The 13,439-nt window shown below is 46.8% G+C and overlaps 1 protein-coding gene across 11 annotated transcripts in view; it reads left to right on the top strand.

The window, feature by feature from the left end:
• Positions 1–13,439, top strand: part of LOC116953891 (ryanodine receptor 2-like) — a 321,447-nt gene that overhangs the window by 214,660 nt on the left and 93,348 nt on the right. For 6 of the 11 annotated variants that reach the window (XM_076051966.1, XM_032974187.2, XM_032974190.2 and 3 more), the window contains 2 exons: positions 5,740–5,844; positions 10,551–10,583. In XM_076051966.1, the coding sequence (XP_075908081.1) occupies positions 5,740–5,844; positions 10,551–10,583 (138 nt within the window). The remainder of the gene's footprint in view (positions 1–5,739; positions 5,845–10,550; positions 10,584–13,439) is intronic. The other 5 variants (XM_076051967.1, XM_032974196.2, XM_032974194.2 and 2 more) reach the window with 1 other exon arrangement.

Here is a 13,439-nt window from a genome sequence, read left to right as displayed (position 1 = left end):
TAGTGCTCGTTGGCAGAGCGGAGGTGGCACTGTGACTTTGAGCCATTATCCAATGGGCTCCATGCCGCCACGATCCTGCTACACTTTGAGAAGCTGCTTTAATCTCGATTGGGGGCACTGGGGTTTGAAACCAAGTGCTCTCGTCGATGCTGGCTCAGTTATTCCTGAGACGGGCCAATCAGTCCCCCAAGCCACGTTCCCATTTCAGATTTGAACACGTCAGCACATTTTTTTTTCCGCTTGAATATCTCTCCCCCCTTCCCCAGCGAAGGGGTTCGAGTAAATTAACTGGTTTTCCCATTTACAGACACTCACACCTCTCCTTACGCGCTTGAACCAGCCCTGAACATTCGCGACTGCAGCTCGGATTAATCAATCACACACACACATAGGCTCTTAAAAGAGTCATGTATGGAGTTTATGATCCATGTAATGAAGATGGTTGCTGCTGTTGCTAAACTTGAATGCATTGGGCTCTAGCTTATTACAGTGAGGGAAAAAAGCATTTGATCCCCTGCTGATTTTGTACGTTTGCCCACTGACAAAGAAATAATCAGTCTGTACTTTTAATAGTAGGTTTATTTGAACAGTGAGAGAGAAAAACAACAAAAAAATCCAGAAAAATGCATGTCAAAAATGTTATAAATTGATTTGCATTTTAATGAGGGAAATAAGTATTTGACCCTCTCTCAATCAGAAAGATGTCTGGCTCCCAGGTGTCTTTTATACAGGTAACGAGCTGAGATTAGGAGCACACTCTTAAAGGGAGTGCTCCTAATCTCAGCTTGTTACCTGTATAAAAGACACCTGTCCAAGCAATCAATCAATCAGATTCCAAACGCTCCACCATGGCCAAGACCAAAGAGCTGTCCAAGGATGTCAGGGACAAGATTGTAGACCTACACAATGCTGGAATGGGCTACAAGACCATTGCCAAGCAGCTTGGTGAGAAGGTGACAACAGTTGGTGCGATTATTCGCAAATGTTAGAAACACAAAAGAACTGTCAATCTCCCTCGGCCTGGGGCTCCATGCAAGATCTCACCTCGTGGAGTTGCAATGATCATGAGAACGGTGAGGAATCAGCCCAGAACTACACGGGAGGATCTTGTCAATGATCTCAAGGCAGCTGGGACCGTAGTCACCAAGAAAACAATTGGTAACACACTACGCCGTGAAGGACTGAAATCCTGCAGCGCCCGCAAGGTCCCCCTGCTCAAGAAAGCACATATACATGCCCATCTGAAGTTTGCCAATGAACATCTGAATGATTCAGAGGACAACTGGGTGAAAGTGTTGTGGTCAGATGAGACCAAAAAGGAGCTCTTTGGCATCAACTCAACTCACCGTGTTTGGAGGAGGAGGAATGCTGCCTATGACCCCAAGAACACCATCCCCACCGTCAAACATGGAGGTGGAAACATTATGCTTTGGGGGTGTTTTTCTGCTAAGGGGACAGGCCAACTTCACCACATCAAAGGGACGATGGACGGGGCCATGTACCGTCAAATCTTGGGTGAGAGCCTCCTTCCCTCAGCCAGGGCATTGAAAATGTGTCATGGATGGGTATTCCAGCAATGCAATGACCCAAAACACATGGCCAAGGCAAAAAAGGAGTGGCTCAATAAGAAGCACATTAAGGTCCTGGAGTGGCCTAGCCAGTCTCCAGACCTTAATCCCATAGAAAATCTGTGGAGGGAGCTTAAGGTTCGAGTTGCCAAACGTCAGCCTCGAAACCTGAATGACTTGGAGAAGATCTGCAAAGAGGAGTGGGACAAAATCCCTCCTGAGATGTGTGAAAACCTGGTGGCCAACTACAAGAAACGTCTGACCTCTGTGATTGCCAACAAGGGTTTTGCCACCAAGTACTAAGTCATGTTTTGCAGAGGGGTCAAATACTTATTTCCCTCATTAAAATGAAAATCAATTTATAACTTTTTTGACATGCGTTTTTCTGGATTTTTGTTGTTGTTATTCTGTCTCTCACTGTTCAAATAAACCTACCATTAAAATTATAGACTGATCATTTCTTTGTCAGTGGGCAAACGTACAAAGTCAGCAGGGGATCAAATACTTTTTTCCCTCACTGTATGTGCTCATTTATTTATATATATTTTAGAACCATTAAACATATACCGTTTAAAAAATAAATGTGATTTGAAATCTATTCACCATAGTAATGGATCTGTTTTGCACAGACAGGGCTGGTTTTGTTGGTATACTTTAAGGATATATATTTTAAACAAATTGTCTCAGACTATACATTTGTGTATTTACCAACAATAATGATGATGATTATGATACACAGCCTTTTTCGATCCACTGCTTTTATTAATCTGCCCTCGCTTGTTTGAAGGACATTCGATTGAGAGCGAATTTCAGGTGGTGCTTACCCAGTTGATTCAAAAGCCATTGAATTATGGACGGCAATTCAATTTCAGTTTTCAAACCATTTACATTACGCAACATTTTCTAAATATTCGACAGGAAAAAAATAATTCCCGCCCGTCGTGACGTTGTCTGCTTGTCCGTTTTGTTAACTCTTCGACGGTTATTTAATGCAGCTGTGAAAACTTCATATCCATGCCCACATCGTCCACACGCTTAGTTATCCACATCTTTTTTCTTGTGATACATCCACAGAAGTCCCTTTTCATCGATATTTATTTATCGATGAGCACCCCTTATCTGCGACCATTCCACAGATGAGAGGAGTCGCTCAAGAAGTGGCGGGTGCCAAAAAAGGCTCCTATTTTCCGTAGTTATCCATGGTTTCCCATGCATTTATTAGGAGCATATATTAGAAACAAACACAAGATCCAGGTCCGATTCAGTACAGTACACAAAATCCGTGATCTAATCCCATCTGTGAAGGATGGCAATCTTGACATGCAATATCCTGGAGTCTACAAACTAAGTTGCACTTGTAGTGGGTGTTAAATCGCGAACACAAGGCAGATCTGAAACACGGCAGAACCAATACCTCTGCCGTGGCTGACCATTGCTATAATGCTGTGGGCTCTCATGATATTGTTTTTTTCCGAGACTAAAGTACTCTGCAAACCTTCGGGCTACGATCAAAGGTTTGTTCATGAAGCCATCCAGATATATAAACACAGACATAACTTCAACCGTGAAGATGGATACAAATTGAGCAATCATTGGAAGGATGTTATTAACCAGGTAAAACCGTAACTGCTTTATGGTGTTGCCTTCATTTCCGCATCTCCAGTTTCTTCAGCCTCCCACTCCCAGCCCCGCCCACTTCTCCCCCCCCACCCCCCCCCCCCGTCAATTTGTCTGCTCATCCTCTAAACGTTCTCGCAGCACCCCCCTCCCCCTACCCCACACAACCCCCCCCACCCTCCCTCCGCTATATCTCCCCCACCCTCTCGTACTTATATGGCCTCTTGTCACAGCAGCCCTTTTGCCCACTTCAGCAATTGTTTCCTGCTGTGGTTGTCCCACCTGATGACGTGCAGCTTGCGTTGCGCCCGAAACGTCACGTGATTTAATTTATTTTATACCTACCACGTGACTTTACCGCCAAAGAGTAAAGAGTATATTAGGAGTGTTTATTCTGGTTAATAGGATCCGTGAACAGCACCCCCAGATGAACACGGATGAGAGAAGCTCCCCCCCCCCCCCCCCCATTTGCAATACTGTTTTGCTGCAGTGTATAATTTGATCTTTTCTCTGATGTGCATTTCTATCATGTAATGTTCAATGATTAATAATAATTATGAAATGTATACGATCCATTTATAGACGCCTCCCTGACATAATGAGGAGAAAGTATAGAGAAATCAACATTTTAATTGAAAGGCCTCTACTCATCTCCGAACCAATCTGCATCCATACAACGATACGGGGAACCGTCACTTTCTCAACGATCAATCGCCCCGTTGAGAAGCAAGCAAGCAAGCAGGCTGGGTAGACATCGGTGGGGCACCTCTAAACGGACCATCACCATGCGTATGTACGCTTCTGTGCGGGGAGCGGTGGTGTAGCGGTTAGCGTGACGCTGCGCTACGAACCTGGCGGCCCAGGTTCGATTCCCGCTCACGGCAAACACCGGTGACGATGATCTGGGCCTCCCCTAGGTCGACTCAGCCTCAAATGAGTACCCGGTGCGATGTGTAGACGTCACCACTGGGGAGACAAAGGCGGCCGGGCGTGGTGTTGGCCACCCACCCCCTCGTGTGCCGTGCCGGCCTTTATAGGTGCTCGCTAACAGCACTTGCCCCAACAGTCTGTTAAGGCTTCACGGGGGGGATCTTTGTCTTTGGTGTATTTCGTGCACTCGGCCCGTTAGACTGAGGCTGATGGCTTTCGAAGGAAGAACGCAGCAACGGTGTTCCTGGTAAATCGTCGCGACATAAACAGTGTGCTCCGATGTGTCCGCTTGCAGTTGTGCGCGCTTGCTCGAGTGAGTGAAAAGAATTGCTGCCCACGTAATCTGGCAATGAGTTGTTAACGGTCGGTAATGGGGCCGGGTTGTAGGCCTGGAATGAGACCATCTGACTAGACCAAAAATTTATTGAGACACTTGAAACGCAATGGCCCACTTAATTTGTGGGTTTGGTTATGTTCCCCCCCCCCCACCCCTCTGCCCGTGGCCTGTTACCCTCACTGCTTCCCCCTCTTACCCTGTTCCCATATTCCCCGCATTTTGTCTCCCGTCTCTAATCCCTCCCCTGGACTCCGATATCCAATTATTTCCGCCCTTTATCATCGTCCTCCTCTCCTTCCCCAGGTTTAGTCTCGTTTATTCCCTTCCCATTCAATCATTCTCTCAATACCCCCTCCCTCCTGCTCCTCACCCTCCATGCCGTCTCTCTTCATCGCTGTCTATCTCCCTCTGTCTGTCTCGCACACGCTGTATTTATCTTTCGATTTGTCTTCATGCCTCACTCGTAAAGTGTGCTTGGGCAGGATACGTTTATTACTGGCTGCTTGCGTGTCTGTAGGGAGTCAGTATATGTCTACCGTCTCACTATCTCTCTATCAGTTTGTGTGGCTCTTACCCTGTCAATGTGTCTGTTACTCACTATTCATTTTCAACTGCCGTGCCGGGACATCAAATTGAACCGGAGACCCTCTGCATTGCAGGTGCGGTGTGCGAACCGTCACACCGCAGCAGCACCATTACACCGCGGCAACACCAGTATGTTGTGTAATAATAATGGTAAATGAAATGTTGATGATGCTGATCATTACAATGTATTTTTTGGTGTCGCTATGTCCCATTGGCCGATGGTCAAGAAGAACAACGGAGTGGCAGCCAAGGAATGGAATGCGTCCAAGCGTTTCGTCCACCCAGGAGATGGAGCGATGAAATCGGCCCGTGTGTGTGGTTGCTAGGTGGATGAGTAACATCGCAGGATCGTGCGAGGCGTTGGCGATTTAGTGTGAGGCCTTCATCGGGCGGTTAATTGACCATGTATGTTGAACTTCTTTTTCACTGTAGTTAGCCAACCGTGCTAATCGGAGGTGCCGGGGAAAGACAACAAACTAAACACAAGAAGCAGTTCTAAGGGAATGAGTTTTCAATCTAGATTTGAAAGTGCATAGCTCCAGTGGCTTCCTGATGTCAGAAGGAAGAGCGTTCCAGACGGCCGCAGAAGCGCATCTGAAAGCGCGCGATGCACCATGGCTGATGGTGACGGTGTGTTCCTCCAGTCTGTCCATCCGTGTGTCTCTTTGTCTGTCCCTGCCTTTCCCCATTCCCCTCCCGCAGGGTCCGTGCACAGGAAACCAGAAGAGCCTCGCTCACAGCAGGCTCTGGGATGCCGTCGTGGGCTTCCTGCACATCTTCGCCCACATGCAGATGAAGCTGGCGCAGGTAGCTAGAACCATTCGCACTGCATACAAAAAGAGCCACGTGTCAAAAGTAACAAATATAGATAGTGGTAAAGATTCAGCCCTGCAATTGCTTGCTCATGCCACTGTTGGTGGATGGGCCTCCCATTAGAGGGAGGTCTGCCAGAGCACATCTGTGTAAGGTTGCTTTTGGCCTACTCTTCCACGCTGCCCAGATGTCTTGGAATAGGTGGGAACACCCGAATTTGGCCTTAATTCACCTGCCGCCCGAATAACCGTGGTGTCACCCGTTTATACTGCCCGGGGTACAATAATACTGCACAGTAGCCATCCATGTAAGCTTTCTTGCGTTGAGAGTGCATTCAATAACTCGAAAGGCATTCATATTTCACGTACTAAAAAAAAAAAAATCAACATTAATGGAAGAAAACGTCTTGCTCCCTTCAAATTGACCTATTTGATTAATTTCCTCTTCTCGTAGCGCGGTAGAGTATCCAAACGCGTGACATCTCGCACACGGCGCTACGAATGTATGTTCATGGAAGCAACGATTCTCGTAGCGTGGTAGAGTATCCAAACGCGGGACAGCTGCTGATGGCCCCGGCTCGTCGAGGGAAAGTGCTTGCGCGATTTCCCACGATCCGCGTTGCGGTCGTCCGCATCCCCCCCCCCCACCCCCCCACTCGGTGCACGTTGGAGTCTCGAGTCTAAACATTGAGCACATCCCATACCCCCCCCCTCCCCCCACCGGGTCTGCCGGCCGGAGGTGGTGGGGGTGGGGCATCGATCTGCTCACGACCCTGCGAAAAGTTGGCACCAGGAGGGAGAGAGAACTGCTTTTGGGACTGTTAGCAGCAGCTGTAACGTGCAAACAGTTTTGTTATTTCGATTTAAAGCTTTCGTGACTGCAAGGATTCGTCTTCTTTGGTTCTTTCGGTAAAGTCACCACGTAGAATGAGAATAAAATAATAAATTGATAAAATAAAATAACACAATAATATTCTCACGACGTTTCGGCCACAACACAAGCGGCCTTCATCAGGTGAAGGGACGAGACTGTCTGGTAGGACAGCGCTGGAGTGAAAAAGCCACGCTCAGATCACGACCTTTAAGCTGTGTGAGAAGAAACAAAGCGCCTTGACAAAGGAATTAGCATATGATTTAACATTGAAATGGCTGAGTGATTAGCTTGTGACTGGTCACAGAAATGGCTATGTTAAAGTTAAAGCATACACATCCGCAGAGGCACCCCTTGACAAAGGAATTCTATGCTAATTCCTTTGTCAAGGCGCTTTGTTTCTTCTCACACAGCTTAAAGGTCGTGATCTGAGCGTGGCTTTTTCACTCCAGCGCTGTCCTACCAGACAGTCTCGTCCCCTTCACCTGATGAAGGCCGCTTGTGTTGTGGCCGAAACGTCGTGAGAATATTATTGTTATTTTATTTGATCAATTTATTATTTTATTCTCATTCTACGTGACTTTACCGAAATAACCAAAGAAGAGTTTTGTTGTTGTTCTAGAGCCAACGTAATAACGGCCCACGTGCTTGATTCAAGCATTGCCCTCCGCTAATTACTGTTGGCAGAGCTGAGACAGGAGTTGAAATCCCACGCGTAAATGGTGGCGGTCAGCGGCTACGAACGCCCGTTGTTGACTTCCCAATAAAGTGCTAATTTGGCCAACGTTTAGATTTATTTATTTATAATAAAAAAAACCTCATGTTTATCCCGATTGTGATGAGACGAAGTATCCGTTCGGGTTTCTCGCAGAGCGGTGCATCCCCTTCGTGTCAGAGAATGGTCCATGGAAGCAGATGTCGCAGAACTACTTCTGAACGCCATTTAATTGACCTCAAGTCCACGTGGTAGAGGGCAGCACTTTTCAACCCCCACTCTGCCACCGAGAGGAATGTTCGACATGTCTACTGGGCTGGGACCATCATCAACTCGCTGCACTAGAGAACCCCAGTTGAATGTCGTTGAATCACAGGGCACCTGCCTGGATTCAAACTCAGGATCTCGAGCAGTGTGGTAATATTTTTTTATCGAACTCCAGAGGGATGACGGGCTAAGTTGCCTCCCTGACCAGGATTTAATTCGCGTAAGCTTCCAATTGCGAGTTGAGCGCTGTGCCCCCCCCCAGGAAAAGCCCAACCAGATATTTCAAATATTTCAACCCATCTTCCCGTATATATATATGGGATGGCCATACTTTCCCAATGCAGAATCATCGAGCTCGGGCAAATTGTTCGCACCAGTCCTGGATTCCTTTCCTCACTTGCCTGTGCCATCCCGCACCTCTGCGCGAAAAGCTGCGCGTGTTACAAAGTCTACGGATTTTCTTTTGGAGATGCAATTTGCATGCGTGACGCAGCTGTGTACAAAAATAGAACAATGTTGTTATTATTTTTCTGATTTGGGACTACAAAAAAAAACGAGTGGCACTTTGTAGGAAGTGAACAGCGGTTGTTCTGTGGAGAGACAGGCCACACCGTCATGGGAATGTGGAATTTCTGCTCCTGACTCCGAGCCATCAGAGGGCTATGCAACGTTCATTTGATCATGGATTTTTTTTTCTATTTCAAGGCAGGAACGTTCAGTAATTTATGCTCATGCGTCATTAAAACTGCTATGTTAAAGATTTTAATGAGGTTGTGTTTGAAGATGTGCATATTTCAGTACCCTAAAAGCAGCGTTATTTGATAAAAGGGCTCTTGCTGAATTTGATCTGCTTGCGATACGGTCTATTTTTGCTGACTTATTTATGGAAATGAATGAACATGTGGTGATTTTACAAGGCAACTGGACCGATCACTCGTCACCAAGATACTGGCCGTGAAACATTTATGAATGACCTTTGACATCCATCGCCATTGTCGCCAATCATCCATTCGTCATCATTGTCAATGAACCCGGAGAGGCCGATCTGTGAGTGTTTAAATCTGTCTAATGGGAAGCATCTTGATCTTATACGTATGCCTTTTCCTTTAAGGCAGTGGTTCTTAACCTGGGGGGGGTGCCAGACACGGCCAGATTTGTTTTTAGAAGGTAAATAATTGAAACACAACTTAAGGAAGGGCACGTAAGTACAACTACTTTGTTTCATCAAACCTATGTATTCACATAGTAATAGGTTTTACCCTTTTAACTGGCACAAAAACTGACACCTTTATTCAAGGCATCATGTCTGCAATAACCACAACACAAGCAGTCAAAATGCAAACAAAAAGACAACTCTGATAATAATATGCACTGTCCTTGAATTTGATTAATGAATTGGATTGATTCAAGGACAGTGCATATTATTATCAGAGTTGTCTCTTTTGTTTGCATTTTGACTGCTTGTGTTGTAGTTATTGCAAACATGATGCCTTGAATAAAGGTGTCAGTTTTTGTGCCAGTTAAAAGGGTAAAACCAATTCCTATATCTTGTTACTGGCAAAGGAGGTCTCATAATGTAAATGCTCACCCCGAGCCCTCAATACTCTGATAGTGCGCTGTTTTTGAGTTGTACGCCTTTTGGCGTCTTCTGGTCCAACACCAATGGAGACTAGGCTCTAAAGAAAGCCGTCTCGGGTGTAGACCAATCAAATTCAAGGACAGTGCATATTATTATCAGAGTTGTCTCTTTTGTTTGCATTTTGACTGCTTGTGTTGTGGTTATTGCAGACATGATGCCTTGAATAAAGGTGTCAGTTTTTTGTGCCAGTTAAAAGGGTAAAACCTATTCCTATATCTTGCTACTGGCAAAGGAGGTCTCATAATGTCTATGTATTCACATTTAAATATATATTTTTTTCCAATTGAGAACCAAAGGGGTGCAAGGCTGCAGTAATGGTTAAGAACCACTGCTCTAAGGAATATTTCATAAACATGCATACGGTGTATTCCATGTATCCCAATATCGGTCAGTGTTTCAGCAAAAACAATTCGATTTACACGTCGGCTCTTGGCTATTACATCCGAGCAAACATTTTGGCAATCAAGAAAGCAACTATGGTTTGCTGATGAGCTCCAAAATCACAAATCTGTCAAAAGCGGTGCTGATTTTTTTTCAATGTGCCAAAAAGTTCGTCGACATTTTTAAAGGATTAACATAAATACAAATTTACCACGTGTGTGTAAAGTGCAAGAATGCAGCACTCCATTCTCTGCCTCCACGGCATAAAAAAACAACGTTTAATTCATAAGCCTATTAGCTATCCAGACCAATATTATCAATCAGCATTTGTTCATAATATTAGTCTGAAAAACCCAATAAATGGGCTGACGGACTAAACAAATACATTTAGCGAATGTGTGTAGACAGCGGGGCGTTCTGCTCATAGTTGCATTTTTTTAACCCATCCTGGTCGATGGCAACGCGCGATGCGATTGCGCGTTCGTAAAAAGCAGCCAGCGCTCGGTGGAGGTCAGCGAACGCAAAATGAGGCCCTCCGATCGGCCCCCACGAATCCCTTGATTTGCCCGCCACGCACACGGATGACCCGTGACGACGCTGCCGCATCCGTGGCGGTGGCGGACCTTCGCACTCCGAAAGCAGCTCCACCCTCCGGCTCCAGCCTTGCCTTGAAAATGCCTCGCAGTGTTCGGTGGGATGTCGCTGCGGGTGCAGGTTCGCGCACGACAAATGTCTCAGGGCATTTTTTTGCGTCGCTTTTTTCTCTCTCTTTCGTTTCTCCTTTCTTTTCTCCACCCTTCTGTGTTTGGTTCTTTCTCTCTGTGCCAGATTCACGACATTCGGACGGGCTTTCGTATTCATGTAAGGGATACATGCTTGCCCGTTCCGCCCGCCCGCCCGCCCGCCCGCCTGCCTGCCTGCCTGCCTGTCTGCCTGCCGCTTCTTCCCTCCCCTTACCCTTGACCCGCCTTAATGGAGAGGGTCCCCTCCCCCCTTACCTGACCCCGGCACCCCAATCGCACTCTGACGTCAGGAGCCTCTGAAGCGTGCGCCATAAATATCAGACGATTGTTCCCAGGGAGGGCTTTTTTTTTGCCATTCAAATCCTAGAAAGCTTTTTTTTTGTTTGCTTCGGTCGCTTGGACGAAATCGTTATTAAATACAGTTTATTTTTGTTACTGCTTGGGAGAAGTCCGCTCGGCCTTTATGATCGGTGCTTTTAAGGCCGGATGAAGAGCATTTATTTTCTCTTCCGTTTCGTTTATTTTTTTTGTTAAAATGTTTGTAAGTGCCATTCCGCGCCACCGTCTCAGCTTTTTTGCTGAATACGGTGCGTTAAAAATCTTGGATAGATTGATCTAATGATTGAAATTGTAAAAAGAAATTTAAAATAGGGGACATTGCGAGCAACGGACCCTTAAATTTTGATTTAAAGCTTTCGTGACTGCAGTAATTCATATTCTTAGTTCTTTTGGTAAAGTCACGTTGAAGGGAAACAATAAAATAATAAAATATATATAAAACAATAAAAATTCTCACGACGTTTCGACCTTAACACAAACGGCCACCAGGGGCGGAGCCAGGATTTCACCTGATGACGACCGTTTGTGTTACGATCGAAACGTCGTGAGGATTTTTATTGTTTTATATATATTTTATTATTTTATTGTTTCCCTTCAACGTGACTTTACCGAAAGAACTAAGAATATCAACGGACCCTTGTTCACCGGAGAGATATGACCTCTCACATGTTGTATTTTTCTGATTTATCTGAGAATCAGGTACACGCACCCAACGTGCGTTCAGGCCATTGGCAACCCATTGCATTCGAGTTCAAGTTCAGCGCTGCGATACCTATCTCCTGTTATACCGTTGAGAGTCGACCAACATTTATGCTCATTCGATGATGCATCAGAACATTGCACGGCAGGTGAATCACCCCCCCCCCCACCGCCCACACTCCCCACCGCCCCCCCCGTCCACCCCGTGTGACCGTGACTATCAGCCAAAAAACACGGAACACGTCATTCAGCAATGCCCGCGCTCCGCTCGTTCACCAGCAACGGCGTCTCGGACATTCACAACATCGTCGCTACCACAGCCCTCGACTTGCCTCAGCAGCAGCAACAGCATCGACGTCCAACGTAGAACGTCGTTAATAATCCGCGCCACGACTCCTCTTGGCCATTTTAAATTGCGAACCCGATTTCGATTGTTTTTAAACGGTCCTGTGACCTACGCTCGCGTAGTGGGGTATGAATGAATTAAGACGCCGCATTAACGTTTTAACGCTACGTCTGATTTCACCCACAAACAGCCTGCTGTCAGCCTGCGGTTTTGGTGCCAATGTTCGGTGCAAATGTTCCCCACTTGTCCTCTCTTTCCTTGCCACCCCCCCCCCCCAAACCCCCCTCCCCCCCCGGTGATGTTTGGATTTTGCTGCTGATGTTTGGATTTGCAACCGAGCTGGCCAGGAGCCTTGTGTCGTGCCTCACAATAGCCCCCGTGCCTTGTCAGTGTGACTTGACAGTGTGCAGTCAGTGTGACTTGACTCTGCAGTTTTTCTTCACTCACACTTTGCCCTTCACTAACCGGCGTCCGAGGTTAATTTTAGCACGGCGCTTCCAAACGCTCTGTCTGCCTGCCTCCCTCAATGGTGGGGTGGGGGGGGAAGGCCCTCTTCCCAATCTACGGACGAGTTCCGCGTGCTAATTACCGAACGCCTCCATCATCGTCGTACTGGTTGTCCAATGGATGGACCTGCCCGCCGCCATATGAATGTGGAATTTACACCATTGGCTGATGGCCGTAAGGAGGATACAGGCGCTGCTGCCTCCGTGCTCGTTTGAGCGGGGGAAAGCACTTTCACTTTCGCCGCCACGATCATCGGTCATGTGAGCGGGGAGGATAGTCGATACTTTTTTTTTCCCCCCGCGACCATGAAGGATTGGTTCCAAGGTAGCGGAACGCGGCACAGACAGACGGCAGTCCCTTCCCTCCCTAGTTTCCCGCCACCAGGGGCGGAGCCAGGATTTCAGGCCGGGGTGACATTCAACAAATTTTAATTTCAAGAATGATTTAGAGAGTCAGGCTGTTGAACTAGACGCCATCGGTTGGCGACGCACTCTGACAATGCAGTTGCAGGGAGTCCGCCAGACCGAGTGTCGTACACTTATACGCAGAATGTCACCCCTGTCACCCCCCCCGGCTCCGCCCCTGCTCACCACTGTCGCACATTTTTTTTTCCACGGTGGCGGATGAGCTTTCTGATACCGTTAATTGGAATAGAAGTCATGGTTTTTTTTGTTACTCTGTAACCACATTTTCGACCGCAGTAATTACCACTTCAATTGGCTTCCAGATCTCCATGCGCAGAGATAGCGCCTTTGAAACTGTAATCGTCTTTAGGTACGCGTCGGGGAGCATTAATTGCATGTGTAAACAGCAGAGGGGAGACTCTCGCAAGAATAAAATATCAAAGAACACATGTCACTGTGGCCCAGTGTTTTTGAAGGCACTGCAATTGCTGATTATAATTACACTTCTTATTATCCCGTATGGCTGATGTAGATGCAGAAGAACAACTACACAATTTCACGATAATTACACTGCACCGTCACCATCTCTGCCCGTCACGTATCCCCCCTGACCAATTAACCACCCCCGGCCCAAGTGCAGTGTTTGCGCCCGGTGTGACTCTCGTTTTCCCTGGGTCTT

This window comes from Petromyzon marinus, chromosome 53, assembly GCF_048934315.1.
Source record: "Petromyzon marinus isolate PM22_M1 ecotype Great Lakes invasive population chromosome 53, UKy_Petmar_22M1.pri1.0, whole genome shotgun sequence".
In the NCBI taxonomy this organism is placed as follows: domain Eukaryota; kingdom Metazoa; phylum Chordata; class Hyperoartia; order Petromyzontiformes; family Petromyzontidae; genus Petromyzon; species Petromyzon marinus.
This window is presented reverse-complemented; position numbering and strand designations above follow the sequence as displayed.